Consider the following 21,553-nt stretch of genomic DNA (forward strand, 5'->3'; position numbering starts at 1 on the left):
TTCCCCCCACATTATTTTAAAGGCATTAATTAAATGCAGTGGTTGCACTGGTTTTAATTCATGCATATTTAAATAAAAAAACATTGTGTATAGTAATTTGAATCTCATTTCTGTAATGGTTTTATTTTTTTTTTTACAAACAATTTCTTTTAAATAAGCTTCATTGTCTTTATGCATAATATGATTTATTGTTTATGTACTTTCTTGCCTCATTCTCTTGTTAAAGGATGTTAGTTTATGCTGACACTTTATAGACTGCCTCCAGTCATTGTGTGAATGCTGATGAATGGGTTTGTTTACACATTCCTAATGAGTTATGTGTATTTTTGTTTGTTTGTTTGTTATTCTGTTGGTCTGTCCCCTGTAATTTACTGTCTGGTTCAGTGCCCATGCCCACAATAGACTGCCCTTTGCCCAGCCCCTCTAGTGTGTTCACTGAGCTGTACTGATGCCCAGTGTCAGCGCTACACACAGACAGGCATGCTGAAACAGCAAACACACACACGTGAACACATGTCTGTTATCTGTTACCTCACAGTTTTATAGATGGTCTCTATCTTTTCACATATTGGGCCTTGCGCAAACGGCCTGGTCATGTGGTGTGGGCGTTGTCGTTATAAACATAAGCACACTGTTTGTATGATATTTTTATGCATGCGATTTGCATTATATTTGGTGCCCAAATTACTGATATATCAGCCGGATCAATTGTTAAAGGGGTCATGAAATTGTATTATATTTAGACAAATAAGAGGTAACTGTACACTATAAAACATTCTGTACATTTCAGAACTTAAACAGTCTAAAAAAAGCATTTATAGTTGAAACGTCTAATTTTGAAAACTGTTTGTTTGCGATGTCACAAGGTATTGCTCGGTCATATTTCCATGCCCCAGAATATGCGTCATTGCACCCTTGGCCCCGCCCACTGGCGTTCAGTTGTATCGTAAACTGAGAAGGAGGGACGCATACCATGTTGACCAACTACTCCTGAACACCAAAAGGGGACCCATCTGCACTATTTCGAATTATTATTATTATTATTTTTTTATTGTGCTGCTTCTGAAAGACAGTTACATCTCATAAATGGAGATGCCATTCGGTTTCATTCAGCTGTTCTGCATCTTCCTGTTCTTGCGCACATCTGCACTATTTATAATTGCTTGTGCATGTAACCAAGCACTAGCTGGAAATTTTTGACCGTTTGGAGATGTTTCTGGCGATCTGTGCCTCAGTGCACCTATGTGTGAGTGTCATGTTTCACCGTGCTTTAGACTGTGCAACACCATGCTGGCATTCACACATGGAGGCATTTCACGAACCCTTTAAGGGAACTAATCCTAGAGATTCACTATCTCTTGCTGAAACGCTGGGTCTCGAGAACTTTTGTCACATGTCGGGATGCATCGCAATAGGTAGTTGCCAACACTCAGCCCTATTAAACTGTATTTTATCCTACATATAGACATTATTCCAGCCTATATATCTTGAGACTGATTGCAGTGACATTAAATTGCTCACCATTCAATATGGATTGCAGATTTCATTACTGGGGCACCTGGTTTGTGTATGTAGCCATAACTCATCTATGCAGATCTCATCCCATACACACCTGTCTTAGACGGGCTGACCACTGTTTTATAATACAACCAGATCGTTTCATCCTGAAGACTCCTATGTGAGCTAGTCAACATGGCGTCACCTCTGCCCTCTCTCACAGAGTCTCTGCCGTTTGTGAAACCGGAGTCCAAACATTCTTTGCCAATGTGAACGTTCAAGGCTACCGCCGGGCCATAGCCTCTCACTCCTGCGTACAGAAATTAATGGAATGACATATGTCGATCACACCGGAGCTCTTAGTCTAGACAGGTCCCAAATCTTTTCACCCAGAACATGTTAATAGCAGAACTCTAATAGGATCTTACCATACCGAAAAAGTTAGACACTGCATTCAATGTAGTCAAGCTGCTTGGAAGTAAACACATTTTTTATTATGGTAAATTCCATCACAAGTGTGGCATCTAAAGGGCAAATTCATTAAATTTCTGAATAAAAATTTACATATTATTCTATGAGTATTTAAATTAAGTCATTGCCATTCTATTCAGTGCAAGCGTGCTGAAATGTAGACTGTAAACAGAATGTTATTAAATAATAGATGTTTTTATAAACATTCTGTAGATGAGAGAATAAATGAGGTAGAAGAACTTTAAAAAGGATATGGATATATTCTTTGTTATAAAGAGTTCATTTAGCCATACTCTGTTGATTCACCATAACCAAGTTCCCTGAGGCGCTTGTATGTTAAATCTGAATACTGTATCCAGGTACAAGAATAGTGACCTCTGAGCAGGAAGTCATGGAAAAATCTTCCTTCGCCATTACAATTTTGCCATCCTGAAACGGAGCCAAAAATGGCATTGCTTTAGGAAATGCTGTGACCGCTCTGTATTCAGTTTAGCATAGATTTAATCACTGGTTTAGGCATGAACGATGTTGTATTGCTATAACAGTTTAGCTTTTGTCCCCTGGGAGTGATAAAAGCTGGCAAATAACTTGGTACAAACAACTAATGATGTCATATGTTTAGTTTTTGATAAACGGGCTGTCAAAAACTTCTGTTGTAGCAGCAGACTGTAAATTGAGGTGTAGCTCATGAAAACCTGTCCAGGTTACACTTCACCTTGAAAAGGAAATAAACATTATATTAAAGAAAATAAACCCTCTTATGTGCATTAAGATTATAGTGTTGCATTATTTTCATGACTGTTAAGCAAACAAATGAATACTATTATTTTGGAGAAATGCTTATGTAAGTATTTAAGTATATCAAACTTGAAACACAATTTAAATGGTATATTTAAAATTTTTGTAAAAATGTGAGATAAATGTGCTTTCATATCATGCAAGCCGGCTGGTAAGTGATAGGTGTGTGGAATGTGTAAACCTCACTCCTTTGCCTTGAAGCACTAGTGACTGGGGCTACAGGTTGTAGCCTTTAGCCTCCTCGTTAGTGCCCGCCTCCCATGCCTGCTGACACCGGTTCGAATCTCGCTCTGAACAGGCAGAGCAAGACCAGGTACAGTTCAGTTGCGAATGCGTCTCTTGAGGCCAGGGGAGTGAGGTTTACACATACAGCACAACTATCACGTACCAGCTGTCTACCGTTACACTCACCCCCCCCCCCCCCAACCTCAATTCCATCTGGGTCACGGCACCACTGTAACCAGAAATATAATGTATTTCGTTCTGTAGATTTTTGGGGTGAAATATGATGTTCTTGACCGGTTTTGTGAGCTGATTGTGGTTGTTAGTGTAGAGTTTGCTGTGAGGAAATTTGCATCAGGTATTAGTAGATCATGCGTGTGTATCAGTGATCATGTGTAATGCGTGTTGTGTTTGGCAGGAGGAGGAGGGGCAGCAGAGTCTGGAATGCATCCAGGCCAATCAGATCTTCCCTCGGAAACCCCCTGTCCTAGAGGGAGATGATTTGCAGGTAAGAAAGGATCAAGACATCCATCTTCAGTATGCCCTGCTTGAGCTGAAGTTTAATACAAATATTATTTGTTTCTGTCCATTGTGGGGAACCCTGGGTTCTGTTCAGAAACCTAGTGAGGTGCCTTCCTAGGGAATATCTGTAGACATCAAAGGTAAATCATTGTAGTTGGGGCATCCCTGCAAATTGATCCAAATATAGAAACCCTATGAATGACCAATGTCATTGCGCTCATACCAGATTAGGTCCTGCATAGGTAGATTCCTACATGGACAGTGGAGGACCTTACAAAGTTTTGAAACGGAGCCTTAGTTCTCAGCACCCCTTATAGGACGACATAAGAGTATTTATCTGTTTGTCTCCAGTGTCAGATATTATAAATGTCTCCATATTTTTTTAAAAGCATCTCATAGTATCTGCAAATAATTTAATGGTTTAAGGTGTAAATGTTTTGTGTATGTGCATGGGTGTATCTGTCTGATAAGATAATGCTGTTGTAGGTGCCCTTCCCAGAGCTGCATGGAGAATTTACTGAGTACGTGGGCCGGGCGGAGGATGCCGTCATCGCAATGTCCAGTTACCGCCTGCACATCAAGTTCAAAGAGTCGGTTGTTAATGTGAGTCTGTGATCAATGATTTTTAGATCAATGCATTTGATTATATTTACTGTTTTTGCACACACATTTGCTAATATATCTACTGGTAGTTGAACAAGAAATTGTGTTTTTGTATCGAGTTCAGTTGGTAGCTAAGGATACGAGTCAGGAAAACAAACTTTTTCAGAGCTGTTGTTGCCAAAGTTTGCTGAACACATATGTGTGAGCTCTTTGTGCTTTGTAAAATATGCTGAAAGCAACTTGGCTGAGATGATGACAGAATGTAATGCACAATTTACTTCTCAAAGTAGCTGAAAGTGCTCAGTTCACCAAACATATACGTTCTTCTGCAGCTAAACAAAATCAAACTAAACTAAACAGCCTTTTCTCCCCTTGTTCTGTTTCTAATTCAGCTGGTTTTCAAAAGTCCATCTGACTTTATGCATTCAAGCTACATTCATACCACACATCGCACACAGAATGTGGTCCAGTTATGCATTGGCATGTGACTGATCTTTTTGTTTTTTTTGTGAGGATGTTTTGAAAATCAATTTAATCTACAGTTTTCAATTCTGATCTAAGCCATTTTTATATGTGTGAATAAATCACATACTAGGCTTGGGATCGATGCCTTGTTCAAGCATCGATATTCAGAACATTTCCCAGATGATCATCAATCTTTATCTGCATTTTTTTCAGATATATAAATACAGTAGGGCTGCTCTTTGCACTATACTGTTCGTCTCTGCATTCATATTTCTCATCACAATTTGTTAACAAAGTGTGAGCTTAAGCGTAAACGGGGTCATTACAGGGGTCATGTCGTCGAAGTTACAGACATGACCTGTTCTAAAATTAAAAACTATTACTTTCTATAAATGGACATGCACTGCTGCTCACCACGTGTCACATCGTCCAGCTACAACTCCGGAGGCTGCTAAAAATTATGCAGCTCTAGCGCGACTTGCATCATTTTCCAAGAAATTTGACCCATATCATTATCAAAGGACTTAGATTATTTACTGGATGATATATTGTCTTTTCATATTGCTTACACAATGTATTTTCAGTTGTGTAGTTTGTTTTTTTTTGTGGTATGAAGGCTTGAAATGGTGACGTTTATTAAGCAATTTCTCTGTATGTAGCCATGAATAGGTTTAATTCAGGATGTGATGCCACAAAAACATACTTGTAACTGAAATACATTTTGTAAGCTATATGAAAGACACAAAGACAATATATCATCCAAATTCAATGTTTTCAATACTAGTTACTTTTGTCTATGAAATTTACTCCAAGTGCACGTGAAGCGCTTTTACTCTGAAGTTGCGCTCGTGCGGATCCAGCGTGAGCAGCAATCTCCTGACCGTTTAAACGGCCTGGATTGCCTGCTTTGATTGTCACGGACTGAACATCATGATTTGTGAATCAGAGGAACTTCTCATACTGGTCTTGAAGTTTTGATTCAGGCTGATAGAATACACACTTCAGAGGAAGATATTAGAGGAGCGCTCGATGGAAAGAAAATGCTGGATTTTCGTAAGTTTGGAAATTACATCTGTTTAAACGAGATATCATTTGTAGATGTTATACAATAGTTTGTTTTGATATTTGCCTTTAAATTTAGAATACACGCTTTTATGAGCTTCCACAGGATGCTGTATCTGCTGAAGTTGTGTGAGGTTGGTTTATTACATCTGTTTAAACGTGATGCGTGCATATTTGCAGGCAGGATATGATTAGTTTTATTGATATTTACCTTTTTATCATTAGACAAGACAGTTAAAAGTTACACTTCAACCAGTTCAGCTGTTGAGGAGAGAGAGGGAAAATAAAACAGCCGATCACTTTAACATTATGAGCGCAAACGTGTTTTTCGCGGCTCTGATAAGCGGACCATTTAAATGAGACCGTATTTCACACCGATCTATTGTAGTAACATGATGGCACGTAACAACAATACAAACCGCGACTGGCCGTTTACATGTCTCAGTCGCTTCCCATGCAAGCAGGCAATTCTTAGCACCCTCAAGAAATAAATCGGCCAAACAGGAAAATTTATCGGCCAATGCGATTTTAAAAAAAAAAAAAAAAAAAATGAATATAGGCTGATTTATCTGCCTCTGCGATATATCGGTCGACCCTTATTCACTAAGCTTACTGTCATTGTCCTGTTGGAAGGTAATTTAATTCAATGTATAGTCTGCATGTGCTGCACGCTTTACATAAATTTAGTGCATAAACTATGCACAGAGCATGTGTGGTGATGATCTGTTTTCAGTGTATGAGCGGCCAACTTCACACATTTATTTTAAAGCGTGCTGCACATGGAATATATTTGAAATATATTTGCAGTATACAGTATATTTATTGAATCAAATGGCAGCCTTTTGCAGTTTAACATACATTTTTATTCCAATGTAATCCAATTTTATAGTTAATTCCATTTTTGTGACTGGATTCCATGATTCAGTTCATGTTTTCTGTACCACAGAAACCACGGGGTCCAACAGCAACCAGCTTTGAGTAGAACTGGATAGTCCCTTTTGCCTTAGTGGGTGTATGCTGTACTGTATGATGGATGCTAAATTTAGAGGTCACAGATTATGTGGAGGGTATTTGGGGACAGCAAGCTACAGTTACAACAGGCACTCTGACAGTGACCAGTGGCTGCCATCACCCTGTATGTGTGTTTGTTTATCGAACAGGTCTATCTTTATTAGCTCTTTGCTTTCACTGTGTCTTCCCGAAGCATGTTGCCGTGGTTGCAGTGGCTTTTCGATTGGGATCGCCCAACAGCTTTCTAACTTTCAACATTGCTCTATATTAAGGTTCTGGTTACGTTCTAATAATCAGCTCTTCTATACTCCTTTAAGACCATCGGGCACAATCCAGAAACTCCTGCACTTGCCAGTGGAGCACACAGAACTGCCTGTTCCCTGAACTTCTGTTGGAACAGACCGCAATAGCCCCTTGGAGGAATATTACGTGTTATATTCAACTTAAGATCTATCGACAACATCTGTGGCGTACCAGAAAATAATTTCAGTTGAAGTCTATGGGGCAAGAGGGATTAGGCTTTTTGAGGTGTGACTACTTTTCTTGGGAGATAAACTCTTGGTTCTGCATTTCTGCTATTCTAACTTAGGATACCAATCAAAAGCAACCAGGAATAATTATTTTATAATTTTAAGCTGGTAATGACATTAATTGAAAGATTGTAAATAATTTTGCCCATTCAGGGCTGGAGATTCTGTCACACTGTTTCAAAGTTTGATCGCTGCGTATTTTAAAGGTTTATTTGTGATGTTGCACACTTGCCCCATAGGCTCTCATTGTAAGTGCATTATTGAGTTGTAAATTACAAGTCAATTATTTTCTGTAGGAATTGACAGGATGCCACAGATGCTGTTTTATAGAGCTTAACTTGAGTTGAACCCAGTTTGTTACTTATTAAACTGTCCACTTCTGTTCATGAATATGCAAATCAGGCAGATGGGTTTGTTTGTGACTCGTGGGTGATTTGGTTCACTGCTCGCACAAGCGAATTCATCAGATGAGATCTTTGACAGTCACTTATTCACCAGAGTAAGTGTGTGTGTGAGTGAGTGAGCGGGACACTGTGTAAAGCGCTTTGAATACCGTTAAGGTTAAAAAGGCGCTATATAAGTGCAGACAATTTACCATATTACATACTGTTTCACAATTTTGTTTCATAAATGGTGCATTACGTCCTGTGCAATAGTGTCAAAGAGTGTGCGAGTGTGTTGAAACTCTTGCATAGCAGTGCTAGTGGTACCACAGGCTTGCAAGTGACAAATTAAAGGTGTCGTAAGGCAAACCATACTGTTTGCATCTTTATGAGAGAGGGACCTGAAATGGAAAAGAGGAAGGAGTTTAAGATAATGTACATCCTTACGGTTAAAATGTCATAAAGCTGTCACGTTTAATCATGGGTCAGTTTTCACCACAATTTAGAAAAATGCAAAACAAGTGGTGGCCTCAACAGCTGTATGTATTTCAGCCACTACTACTAGACTAATTATTGGAGTGTTCTAAGGCAAGCATCACGATTGCATTGGCTTATACTTGGGGGTTTTTACTGTTAAACTTTTAGCACTCAAAGCTCCAGTTTGTTTGGGAATAATTAAAAATTATTTGGAAATGAATGCAATTGTTATTGCATTTGCTGCAACCTGTTGCCAAATAATGACATAGTTTCAGATTCGACAGAGCAAATATAAATTAAATGCAGATCTTGCAAAAGCAATGTTTACAGAGACTTTTAAATGATATTTTTAATGACTTTTTAGAAGCATATATGCAATCCAATAATTGTTCCTAACTATACTGTATATTAAATTAAATTTGAAAACCTATTTCATTAATTATTTTATGATTACTACAAAACTTGAAATGCAATGCAATTACAACTGAACAATTAATTGAAATAAAATCGAAATCGCAAATTGACGTTGTGCGATTATGAAACCGCAAGGGTTGCGATTTGAATTAAATAAACAGGAAACGCTGTATTTTAGTATGTTACATAATAAGTATTTTAATGTAAATTAATAATCGCAATTTACAATATCGAAGGAAATAATCGGCAATTGTGATATTTGTCATAATCGTGCAGCCCTAGTTCCATGATGAAATAAATAAACATAGAACAGCTGTTTCCTAATTTTAGAAGAGGTGTTTTGTTGCTTTTCTAAGAGATCAGACATGGATTTTTTTTTTTTTTACTAGGGCAAGTAAATAACCACCCAGAACACCCTATCAACCATATAGTAACACCAACCATATAAGATCATAATTGTTTTACAAGTTCTCATGGAATGTTGGTTTGGTCTGATTAGTGTGGTGAAATTAAACCACAGCCCAGAAATGTTTGTCACAACTGAGCCAAAAACTGCACTGTACACTAGACGTCCACCTTGTGATTCAGACAAATCTTTTCCTTCTCTTTGTCTTTGCGAACAGAGTTGTTCGTGTGAGGTGTCAGTAAGTAGCCACAGACCGGTGTGTGTGCATGCTGTTGCGAGCTGCAGTTTGCACTATTTGTGAGATCGTTTGTTGTGCCTTGCCTGAGCTTGGTCAACGTGTGATCACGCAATATCCGTAGCTTAAAGAGGAACGGTGTTTTTAACCGCACCGTTGCAAAGCTGTCCACACAAATGATTGACGCTCATTGGCATGTCCTAGTTCAAGCTTACTGTTTATTACTTGAGCTGCAGAACAAAGAATTTGTTTGTTTATAAATAAGCCCCCGACATTAATCACTAACAAATTGTTTGTAAACTGTAATCCCAGGTCTAAAATTGTCAGTGTGATGGTTTGAAGCAGGTGGATTTAATCATTACCATTGTTTAGGTTCATGCAGTTGTCTGGTTTTAGAGGCACTGTGTGGTTTGATAACACTACTCAACACAGCAAAGTGTCTGTCCACTCTTTCTCACTCACTGTGTTTCTGTCTCCCCCTCAGGTTCCACTGCAGTTAATTGAAAGTGTAGAATGTCGGGACATTTTCCAACTGTACATCACCTGCAAAGACTGCAAAGTCGTCAGGTGAGAGATTATCTGTCTGCCTGTCAGTCCATCCGTCTGTCTGTCTGTCCATCCGTTTTTCTATCTACTGTCTGTTTGTCACTCTGGCCATCTACCTGCATGTCCTTCCGGCTGACTGTCTCATCTATCTAGCTATCTGTCTGTCTGACCATCTACCCGTCTGTCCATCTGTGACTGTCCATCTTTTTGTCTACCTGTCTGTATGTCCATACAGCGGTTTGTCCGTCTATCTGTCTGGCCTTCTGTCAATTCGTCTTTCTGTCTGTCTGGCCTCAGTTAATATCTCCCTATCTTGCCATCTACCTGTCTTACTGTATATCAATCTGTCTGTGTCTGGCCTTCTGTCTGTCTGTGTCTGGCTGTCTGTCTACCATCTACCTATCTGTCTGTTTGGACGTGTGTCCATCCGTCTGCCTACCTCTGTATGTTGGTTTCCATCTGTAGGTTTTTTTTTCATGCTTTTGAAAAATTAAAACAATCCTGTTTCTGGGGAAAAAATCTCCTCAAATATTATAAAATCATCTTTAAATCCTAGCAAGAATTGTCTGTTTTAACGTGCTTTGGAGGAAGTTAAACATCTCAAATGGCTAGGCAACTCCAACATTCTAAACTGATTCAGACTATAAAGCTATCTGCCTGTCCATCTGTACGTGATGATCTCTGTCAGTCTTTCTCTGATGCGGTGATGTGTGTGTGTGTGTGTGTGTGTGTGTGTGTGTGTGTGTGTATTTTGACAGGTGTCAGTTTTCCTCATTTGAGCAGTGTCAGGAGTGGTTGAAGAGACTAAGTGCTGTGGTCCGTCCTCCGTCTCAGATAGAGGAGCTCTTCTCCTTTGCTTTTCATGCATGGTGTGTGGACCTTTATATGGGAGAGAAGGAACAGCATGGAGATTTGTGCAGGCCAGGTATTGACTGTCCTCAAAACCATCAAGTCTGGTCTATGTTACAACTTATTCTGGCCCACTTAGACATGATGAGACAATCTGACCATCATGTAAAAGACATTGTAGTCTCACATCTTCTTTTTCTCTCCTGTGTCACTATGGCTTCCATCTATTAGGTGAACACGTGGTCTCACGTTTCCATAACGAGGTGGAACGGATGGGTTTTGACACTCAGAACGCCTGGAGAGTCACTGAAATCAACAACAAGTACAAGTGAGGTTTTTTTTTTTTTCTGACAAACACACACCTGACACAAGATCTATGTTTAAATGCCACAACTCATCACGTCCTGGACACAACCCTGTCCTGCTCTGTGGGTCTGATGAGAGATTGGATGCCCTGCTCTGATCAAGGTGTTCTCTGCTTGACCCCTGGCTCTGCCAGGCTGTGTTCCAGCTACCCTCAGCTGCTGCTGGTGCCAGCATGGATTACTGATAAGGAGCTGGAGAATGTTGCGGCCTTCCGTTCCTGGAAGAGGTTTCCGACAGTGGTTTACAGGTCAGTCAGACACTTGGGTTCAGGTCATATCAGTCAAATTCATTATACTCTATTAGTTGCAGATGTAAGTAACATTTTTATATATCATGGGCGTGCTGCCAATACAAAAGCTGATTCAAATAGTAGGCAGTCAATTTATGCTAATTTATATGGTACCTTGTTTTGGCAAGAATCAAACACCGTTTTACATGAATCCTTCACAGATTAAGCAATCCAGAATGCATTGCATTGAGCATAGTTAAAAATGTCATCCGATAGAGGATGACATAAAAATGTTGATTATACATTTTATTCAGTGCTGAAAGGTACTTATAGAAATAGTTCCATCTAACTAAAATGGCACTGTTCAATATGATTTGTGCATATTAGAGTATCAAGCTGCATTAGCTTAGCATATGCTAATATCAAACTGGAATTGACGGAGCGTTAGCAGAGATTATTTAGCAGAGACCGGCCACTTCTATTTAAATGAATAGTAGAAATTGGAATTCCCAACAAAGAAGCTCTAGTGACCAAAGGTCAAAGGATGTAGAAAGGAAGTCACACTTACAGGTAAAAGAGCCAGTCAACTTTTAGGTACATGGCTTGTAAATCAACTCTAACACTCATTAGCAATACACGCTGGGAAAATTGTGTGTTTTAGCGTACTATTAGGTAAAACAATATTATCAGATTTTATTGCTGATTTGAAATAAGTTCTTTGATCGTAATCTTGACCGGCTGTTTCGAGTTTCCCCATTTCAAATAGATAGGAGCTGCACTGGCATGACTGGAAATAGCCTCCAGAGAGTGTTCAAAAGATGTCCGACCGTGGACTTACTTGCTAGAAAGACATTGGCGTTAGTCTATTATACTCGAGTGGCTTTAAAAGGAGTTGCTGCCTGAGCAGATTTGTTCAAATCAGGCACATATTGGTGACGTAACATTTCAGTTTGGATGCTGCCTTAGAAGATAACTGCCTATGTAGACAGTGAGGGTTTGGAACAGAGATTCCTCAAATTTCCTTGTGTACCATGGTTTCTTCTATTGGTATGCTGTATTTGTAAAGCCCCCCTGTTTTGGCTATTTATTAATGTTGGATGTGTTAATTCAGAGTCATTTCTAATATTATCCGCAGTCTGAAGTATTGATGTCAGGGGAAACTTTGCAACTCAAGTTTATAAATCTTTCCTCCTGGAGTTTGATCCCATGACCTTTAAGGTTACTGGTCTAGATCTTTAACCTCTACTTCACTAACTCTTCCGACAGGCACCAGAGCACAGGGGCCGTGATCGCTCGCTGTGGTCAGCCTGAGGTCAGCTGGTGGGGCTGGAGGAATGCTGACGATGAGCACCTGGTGCAGTCCATCGCCAGAGCCTGTGCTGTGGACAGCAACTCCTGTAAAGGCGTCTCCAACTGCTCGCTCTCCCAGGAGTACACTAACGGAGCTGACCTCTCTGATGCCGACTTTGGTCAGTAAGAGAGAATGTGTGTGTGGCTTTGTGAGGGAGAGATAGTAGTGATTTTCACCATTCTTATTGAACAATCTTGATTTCTTTTTGATAGACTTTGTCCATTTAAAACCATGGCACTACTACTTTTATAGGAACATACCCAAATACAAATTCTAAAACATACAGTTCCGGCTTTAAAATCTGATCGGATGAGCCGTGTTCGAAGCTGATAACATCTGAAACTCGCACATGTAGGACCACACTGCAGTTGAAAACACATCAGTCATATATAATCTTTAGCCACATTTCCACCATCAGGCCGAACGGTTCTGAGCACGAAACGGTTACAGTAGCATTTCCACTTGAGCATGTTTCTGCACGGCACGATTATAAACCGCCCTCAGTCTGGAATTCTCTGCACGATTAGCTAACCGTACTCGACCATACTGGTTGAGTGGCTTTAGTATGTGGCGACTCGTTTCGTGTGTATTCATGATTTTATTATGATGGTTTAACTAGTGTAGACTACAATTATTATTCTACATGCCTTTTTTGTCAGGGAAGTAGATTATTAGCTCATTTAAATTCAAAATACATCAATATACTCTCAAATACCATTTTCATGTAATACTTGTATACTATTTTGTCAATAAATATCCTTTTAACTAGTCTGGGAACTTTATACTTTTCTGCATGTTCATATCTGGCAGATAACACAAGTTCTCTGCAAATTGTGGAAAACTTTGCTCCTTTTTCTCTTTTATTCTCCGTAGTATTTGCGTCATGGTCTATTTGTGTCTTTGCGGTTTGTTAGCGGAGTAAAATCAGAAATAAAAACTGGAATATGCGATCGTCATCCATTGGGATCTGCGCTCGCTCCAATGTTTACCTCTCATGCCGTCACCAAAATACGGATCTGTTACGTGCATTCTCCTGATTTCACCGCATAACAGTGGAAAAAGAAAGCGTAATATAGCCAACCTACCCAGATCGGAATGGCACTATTTTGCTATGAGAACTGTTCAGCAAGATGGTGGAGAAGGAGCTTTTGATCGTTGCTTGGCAACTATAAACAGACTACCGTTGGACTAATGAACTATATCTTTGCAAAAGAAAAGTTTAATATTAAATGATCTATTGAACAATTGAGTCTTTCATCATATCGCAGCTGTTGTTACAATATAATTAAAGAAATAAGCCACACAAAGCTATAGTGTAATTTTGCTTGTATAGCTTGTAATTTTGATTTAAAGGAATGTTCCAGGTTTAATACTAGTCAAGCTCAATCGACCGCATTTGTGGCATAATATTAATTTCCACAAAAAAAAAAAACATTTCCTTTTCTTTAAAAAAGCATAAAGCTGGGTTACAGTGAGGAAGTGAATGGGGCCAATGTTTGAATGTTAAAATACTCACTGTTTCTAAAATATAGCCACAAGACGTAAACAATGTGTGTTAACGTGATTTTAGTGTGATTAAAATCACTTACTAACCATTTCGAACCTTTAAGGGCGGCTGTGGCTCAGGTGGAAGAGCGGGTCGGCCGCTAATCGTAGGGAAATGTCAAATAAACATAAAACTCTCACCTTTGTCAATATTAATATTTTTAACTTGAAACTACAACATATGTTTATTATCTTTTATAGATTGAAAGAAAGGTTCTTCAGCTAGGATAAATAATATTAAAGTGCTCAGAGTTGCTGCAGAAAACAGGATTAAAAAAAAAAAAAAGATTTACTACAAACACTTGCTGGGGCATTAAAAAACACTGTGTATTGTAAAAAAATATGATATATATATTACACACACATACACACACTTACACTTAAAATAACCAAGTAGTAAGACAATACAAATGGGACAAATAATGAGTTTTAAGTTCAGAAACATTTTGGGTCCCCCCCCTCCCTTGCACCACAGTGGTTTGGTCCACTGCCGGCTTTCCCCCTTTACGTCACCTACACACAAGTCCGGTGGAGTTCGAATTGCTTCGTTAGTTGTGGAACTCCAGCAAGTAGGCTGGCAGTGGCAAGGTTATTTTATTCACTTTAAGCATCGGCTGAAGTGATAATTTTCATGACAAATTCTGATAACCAATGTATTTTTTTCATGAGTCTGCAACGTTAGCGATTATATAGTGTTACCTAGCTTGTTTGTGAACTGATATTAGTCTAATATTGTAGATCTACCATTCTTTTTGGTTTTGCTCCATATGATGTTACGTGGCAGATCCGTGGGATGGCTCCAGTTGTATATCTAAGTAAGAGACCCCTCTGTTCCCGGCGAAACCTAAAATATTATGGAGGATGCAAGATAATTATAATATGACCGCGTGGTGAAATAGGTCTTCGGTGTACATGCATCCTATAGATGTACAAATTTGTCTCTGTTATTTGTGTCCCTTTCAAAAATCGCCATGTCACTCATGTAGCCAATTGTGTTCTGCTAATTCTGCTCTACTTGAATACAATGAACTGACGGCTGTAATGTAGCTTATCGAAATATTTCAAAATCATATCACCGTTATTGAGAAATTATATTGCGATTACATATTGATATTGAATTATTGTCCATCCCTATGCTATATAAGTGCAGTCCATTTCTGTGTAGTTACAGCTAATTTTACAACGTCATTGCCATGACGATGCAATGTCAACAAACCCTATAATGACTCATGTATTATTTGAGTTTTAACAGAAGAATTCATTATTAGCCTCTCATTTGTGCCTTTAAACACTCCAAAAATGGGCCACATTCACTTCCATTGTAAGTGCTTCTCTGTAACCTCCATTTTTGTATCTTTTAAAGAAATAAAAATGTATCGTAATTGATATGGGAATCAGCATTATGCCACAAATGCTGTTGATTATGCTTTTACTTTTATTGAACCCAGAACATTCCTTTAACACCCCTGTTTGTCGGGGGCCTGGGTAGCTCAGTGAGTAAAGTAAACGTGGTAACCTCCTCGTGGTTGCTATAATGTGGTTGTCGCTCTCGGTGGGGCGCGTGGTGAGTTGTGCGTAGAATAGCGTGAAGCCTCCACATGCGCCATGTCTCTGTGGTAACGCGCTCTACAAGCCGCGTGATAAGATGCACGGATTGTCTCGGAAACAGAGGCAACTGAGATCCGTCCTCCGCCACACTGATTGAGGCTAGTCACTACGCCACCACGAGGACTTCAGCACGTTGGGAATTGGGGAGTAGAAGCTAAAACACCCCTATTTGTCTCTGTCTCTAGACTCATCCATGACTAACAGCTCAGAGGTTGAGTCAATGGCCATCCAACCTCGTAAACTTCTGATTTTAGACGCCAGATCTTATGCTGCTGCCGTGGCCAACAGAGCCAAAGGAGGAGGCTGCGAATGCCCAGGTACCCTCTCCTAACAAACACTGTAATGGTGATAAACATCTGTGTATGTACGTGTTTGCATCAAGCTCTTTTCTGTGACACTTCTCTGGCTTTGTTTGTTATGTGTCACATACTGAAGATACATACTGGTGCTGCATGGACACACATTTAATTTGACATGAAACAAAATGAACTTGTGAAAGACAGTCTGCTTCATATTGTGTAGTGTGTTGTTGATCATTCAGTTTAAGAAACACTGAGAATATACCACAGTACTGCAGTACTGCAATGAATTTCATGACATATTTCACAGCCTCATTTTTGTACATGTTTTATCAAATATGGATCTACTCTAAGGTCTATCATCCTGTTTGTCTCTGTAGAGTACTACCCTAACTGTGAGGTTGTGTTCATGGGCATGGCCAACATCCATTCCATCCGCAAGAGTTTCCAGTCTCTACGCTTCCTCTGCACGCAGATGCCTGATCCAGCCAAGTAAGTCTGCCAATGAACAGCTAACTCAAATGGAGCAATGGAAATCTTTATTTACTTTCAGATGGTGATGCAACATAAGCGAGAACCTTTTGGTGACACATGCGTCCTTTTGATCCTTTTGTTTTATCAACCATTTGACCTGGATTACACAGTTAATAATCGGTCTTGGTCCTAATTTTTTTTTTTTTTTTTAGGCTAACAATAAGCGAATGAAAATGAGCAATGAAAGTCCCATCCACAAGGCCATTAGCAAAGTATTGAAACGATGGACTCTTTTAAGGTTGTCATTTTGCCATTTGTGATTGCCCTGCACCCCAGATTCCTCAACAAAACCTGAAGTAATTTAATTGCAATCTTACCTGGGCTCATAGCTGCAATTACACAAAAGTCTGTGTATACAAGGTTTATCAGTGGGTAATATTTATTATTCTTTTAATAAAGCCTTGTTAGTAATTTTGTCTGGCACTACAGTGTGGTGTAAACAGGCATTTTCGCATGCACACCTAATTCGAAGGGATGAAGAGGTAAATTAACACTTAAATTTTGGTCTGTTCCTCACACAACACTATCCAGTGGCTTCAGAAGAATTGAAATATTAGCGCACGAGTGATATGGAAGAGTTTTGTGGTGATTTTGGAGCTTGACAGCCACAATCATGATCCCCTCATCCCTCAATCTTACTTGTTTTAAATGAGTAGGTTGAGTGCTCTATAACTTGTTATTGCTGAGTAAATCCTATTTCTATTGGGCAGAACCTTTGGCCTCGTGAGCAGAAGGTGTTATACATACATTTTAGTTGATCACTATACCAGTGAAATTTCTAAATTCTTGACATTTGAAATTAAAATAAATTATTGAGTAATGTTTTATTATATTAACAGCATAATAGACAGTGGCAGATCTATTAGGCTGCATTAGTGAGTTTACACTGCAAAGATCTGATATTTTGACACGTACCTGATTTGTTGCACCTGTTCGCATTCACGTAAGACATAAGCCACTGTTTTATTTCAATCACTCGCGGGACAGCTCTATACCTGCGTTAAAAACTGGATAAATCACCCTTTGAAAGGGCACTTTGAAGGGACAACAATCATGATAGTTATGCTGTAATATTGCTTCAAACAGGATTTCCAATAAACATGACTTAAACAGTTAGTTCGAATTACTCTTATTTTTGAGCCCCACACCTTTTAGCCATCCAAAGCTCTCAAACTGGATGAAAAAGGGAATGGCGAAAAAGGGTGGCGAAAAACATTGAGAACCACTGAATTAAACACCGTAAAGAGGTTGTATTTGACCCAGGTTTCATTTTCCACTACAGTCTTTGTGGCAGCAAGCAAGCATTTTGCTGATAGGTAATGTTCTTAATTCAAGTGCTAGTGACATTTCTTTGGCAAGCAAGCACATATAGGACAATAATGCCCTGCACCTTTCTGAGTGCACACTTCAATTGATTTTCAATTAAAAACAGCGTGCTTGTCCCAAACTCTCAACCGCTCTCTGCTACTTAAGTCATTTAGTTTGTCTGTATAGTATTTTTTTTGTCTCTTTCCTTTGGCTGTTCTCTCTCTGGCTTGAATTTGCTTCCTTTTCCATCTGCACTTTTTCCACTCCACCATTTGTTTGAAAGTCAAAAGCGAGTGTTTCAAGTGACTCTTCTCACTCTAACTTTCACTCGCTCTCTTTCTTTGTTCAGTCAGCGTGAGTAACCCTGGCCAAGTGCTGTATTTCTAGGCAACACGCATGATTTGTTGAGTTAAAGAAATCTGATTCTCTTTATTCAGTCTTACTGTAAATGTCTTGCTGCAGGAGGTTGTAATGTTTGTGGAAAGGTATTACTTGTTCTTTAAAACTGGCTTCAAAGTCTTGTTCCTCTCAGGAATTGAATGTCTCCTCTGTTTCCTTTGCATCAGCTGCGTTTGTAAAACTGCTTTGCAATGATCATACACAGGGACCCAACAGCACTTGTGGCAAGAACTGTAGCCCTTTTCACAGTTTCTGCTTAAAGCACTTTCTTTGATGTTAAAGGAATGCACTGGCATCAATACAAGTTAAGCTCAGTTGACAGAATTAACACAAAAATGTAACATCCCTTGTTTATATATAAAAAAAGACACAAAATACAAGTTATATCTAACATCACAACTTCGTTACCATGACGATGCAATGCTGGTAAACACTAAAAGTTATCATAACATGTATATTGTTTACATCTGGTGGCTATACTTTTAAAACGGTGTTATTTATTTTTTTCTCCCTAATTTGGAATGCCCAATTCCCAATGCGTTCTAAAATCCTCATGGTGATGTAGTGACGCTCCTCAATCTGGGTGGCAGAGGATGAACCCCAGTTGCCTCTGCGTCCGAGATAATCAATATGTACATCTTATCACGTAGCTTGAGTGCATTACAGCGGAGACGTAGCGTGTGTGTGGAGGCTTCAGGCCATTCTCCACTGCATCCACGCACAACTCCCCACGTGACCCACTGAGAGGGAGAACCACATTATAGCGACCACGAGGAGGTTACCCAATGCGACTACCCTCCCTAACAACCGGGCCAATTTGGTCGCTTGGGAGACCTGTCTGGGGGTCACTCGGCATACCCTGGATTCGACTCGTGACTCTAGGTGTGGTAGTCAGCGTCTTTACTCGCTGAGCTACCCAGACCCCCAAACAATGTGTTTTTTAACATGTACTGATTGTCCCAATCGCTTTCATTGTAAGTGCCTCTCTTGAACTTGAACTTAACTTGTGTTGAACATGGAGCATTCTTTTAATGTGATCAAATTAGACAACCAGCTTTTGCTTTTTTTTTTTTTTTATTAAAAAGTTCAGTGTACTCTGTAGACATACTCTTCCAAAGCATGTTAATTTTGCTATGTTTATGCCACTCATCCACACTAGAACAGCATTTTCCTCCAACAAAAACAGAGCATTTTCTATTATTATGGCCGAACATTCACAACTCCCTCCCAGTTCCATTCAGACTATATATGTAAACTACACTTTATAAATGGCTTTTAAGAATCATGATGGTTATGACATCAAACATGAGAATGTAAAGTCCAGAAACCCAATTGCAGACAAGAATGCATTGCCAACGCATTTCATAGCAATGTAATCAAATTATACAAAAGTGTGGAATATGATGTCTAACCATATCTGGTTAAACTTCAAAATCCAATCATTTAAAAACTAGTTCAAAGTTTAAAGGTATTGCTGTACAACACAAATGGTAAGCAGATTTTGTTCCTATAGATCTTTTCCACGTGATACTTTGCATACTTCAGTACACTAATCGTAAATGGTGTCCAGTGGACTGTGTGTGTAACGTCTGGGTTTTATTGTGTCTTAAGCTGGCTGTCTGCTCTGGAGAGTACCAAGTGGCTGCAGCATCTGTCCCTGCTGTTGAAGGCATCTCTTCTCGTGGTGAACGCAGTGGATCGTGACCACAGGCCCGTCCTGGTACACTGCTCGGACGGCTGGGACCGCACCCCTCAGATAGTGGCACTGGCCAAAGTCATGCTTGACCCATACTATCGCACCATTGAGGTGAGCGCAACCATCCTCAAGAGAAGGGGTGGACCATTAAAATGTTCTCAGAATTATTACGAGAAGAATTTGTAAGCTATTTCACATGCTGGGAAAATCCACAAGGGCTTATCATAAATCCTGTCGTTTGTAATGCTTACAAGGCCATGTTTACATAGATAATGGATTGCAGGAAATATTCATGGTACATTGTACAGATTCTCAACCTGTCAGTGGGGTGTTTGTGCACTTTATTAAGTCATGTGTTCTCAAAGGAAACATATTAAACCAAATGTGTTTTGTTCTGATAGCTAGGTATGTCAGCAGTTTAACTAACTTAATCAGGAAGATTCTTTACAGTAGTTTACCTGTAAGAAAAAAACTATAATTTGTTTACCATCTTTGGCATTTTGTTGTAACACACATCACGAATTATTAAGCAACTGCGTGAAGAAGCTGTGCCACTATAAACTGATAGTTGTGGTACGATGACAAACGTATATCTCTTTTTTTTTTTTTTTTTTGTACATGCAGCAATAAAAATAATTTATATATATATATATATAAACGAAGATTCGCTGACTTTGAAGTTTTTCTCAAGATGAAGCCTTTATGGAGAACGATCTGACGATCATGCTGATGTCATATAATCCTAAACTCTCCTCTCGTCTACTCTCAGGGTTTTCAGGTGCTGGTTGAGACCGAATGGTTGGACTTCGGTCACAAGTTCGCAGACCGTTGTGGTCATGGAGAGAATGCAGAGGACTTGAACGAGCGCTGTCCTGTCTTCCTGCAGTGGTTAGACTGTGTGCACCAACTCCAGAGGCAGTTCCCTTGCTCCTTTGAGTTCAACGAAGCCTTTCTGGTGGGTAAAACTGGACAAAGACCTTTTTATCTTAAAATTAAACCTGATTGATGGTTGTACTTTAACTTTGCAAATAATTAACTCATGCCATTTTTGTTTTTGTTTTGTGTGTTCAGGTGAAGTTAGTACAGCACACTTATTCATGTCTGTTTGGAACGTTCCTGTGTAACAGTGGAAAGGAGAGGGAGGACAGACGCATCCAGGAACGGACCTGCTCCGTTTGGTCTCTCCTCAGAGCCGCCAGCCGCTCCTTCAGAAACATGCTGTACTCCTCACATTCAGAGACCGTATGTCATATGCTTTCAGTCTGACTCGTCCATCATTTCATGCTTTTCATACTCTGCCTATGACAAGTGGTAGATCAGTATTGGTTTGTTTGTACAGCAGCACCAAAATGTAGCTGAACCCTCAAGGCACACTATCTAAACACTTTCTGGTTGTCAAATATTAGTGGAACAAACTAATGTGTCATATTAATGTGCAGAACTACACCTTTGGTTACTCTGTTAGGACACCTGTGTAAAGTTAAGAAGAATGAACTTCATTGATTTACTGAAATCACTGCAACACTAGTTGCTTAACATTAATTATAAATATGTTTCTACCCAGGTGCTTCACCCGGTGTGTCATGTACGCAATCTGATGCTATGGACGGCAGTTTACCTGCCCAGCTCTTCCCCCACAACCCCTTCAGATGACTCGTGTGCCCCCTACCCTGCGCCTGGTGCCAACTCTGAGGACCAGCCCCTGGACAGGTAATTCTCCTGCACTC

At 39.5% G+C, this 21,553-nt stretch overlaps 1 protein-coding gene across 6 annotated transcripts in view; it reads left to right on the plus strand.

Moving 5' to 3' along the window:
- Positions 1–21,553, plus strand: part of mtmr3 (myotubularin related protein 3) — a 45,634-nt gene that overhangs the window by 12,015 nt on the left and 12,066 nt on the right. For 3 of the 6 annotated variants that reach the window (XM_052108880.1, XM_052108882.1, XM_052108883.1), the window contains exons 4-17: positions 3,407–3,496; positions 3,997–4,113; positions 9,079–9,099; positions 9,581–9,663; positions 10,401–10,567; positions 10,723–10,819; positions 10,991–11,104; positions 12,353–12,555; positions 15,776–15,907; positions 16,270–16,381; positions 19,742–19,937; positions 20,596–20,781; positions 20,898–21,068; positions 21,391–21,536. In XM_052108880.1, the coding sequence (XP_051964840.1) occupies positions 3,407–3,496; positions 3,997–4,113; positions 9,079–9,099; positions 9,581–9,663; positions 10,401–10,567; positions 10,723–10,819; positions 10,991–11,104; positions 12,353–12,555; positions 15,776–15,907; positions 16,270–16,381; positions 19,742–19,937; positions 20,596–20,781; positions 20,898–21,068; positions 21,391–21,536 (1,835 nt within the window). Of the gene's footprint in view, positions 1–3,406; positions 3,497–3,996; positions 4,114–6,955; positions 7,681–9,078; positions 9,100–9,580; positions 9,664–10,400; positions 10,568–10,722; positions 10,820–10,990; positions 11,105–12,352; positions 12,556–15,775; positions 15,908–16,269; positions 16,382–19,741; positions 19,938–20,595; positions 20,782–20,897; positions 21,069–21,390; positions 21,537–21,553 lie in introns of those variants that run through there. The other 3 variants (XM_052108881.1, XM_052108885.1, XM_052108884.1) reach the window with 2 other exon arrangements.

This window comes from Xyrauchen texanus, chromosome 37 (assembly GCF_025860055.1).
Source record: "Xyrauchen texanus isolate HMW12.3.18 chromosome 37, RBS_HiC_50CHRs, whole genome shotgun sequence".
NCBI classification, from domain to species: domain Eukaryota; kingdom Metazoa; phylum Chordata; class Actinopteri; order Cypriniformes; family Catostomidae; genus Xyrauchen; species Xyrauchen texanus.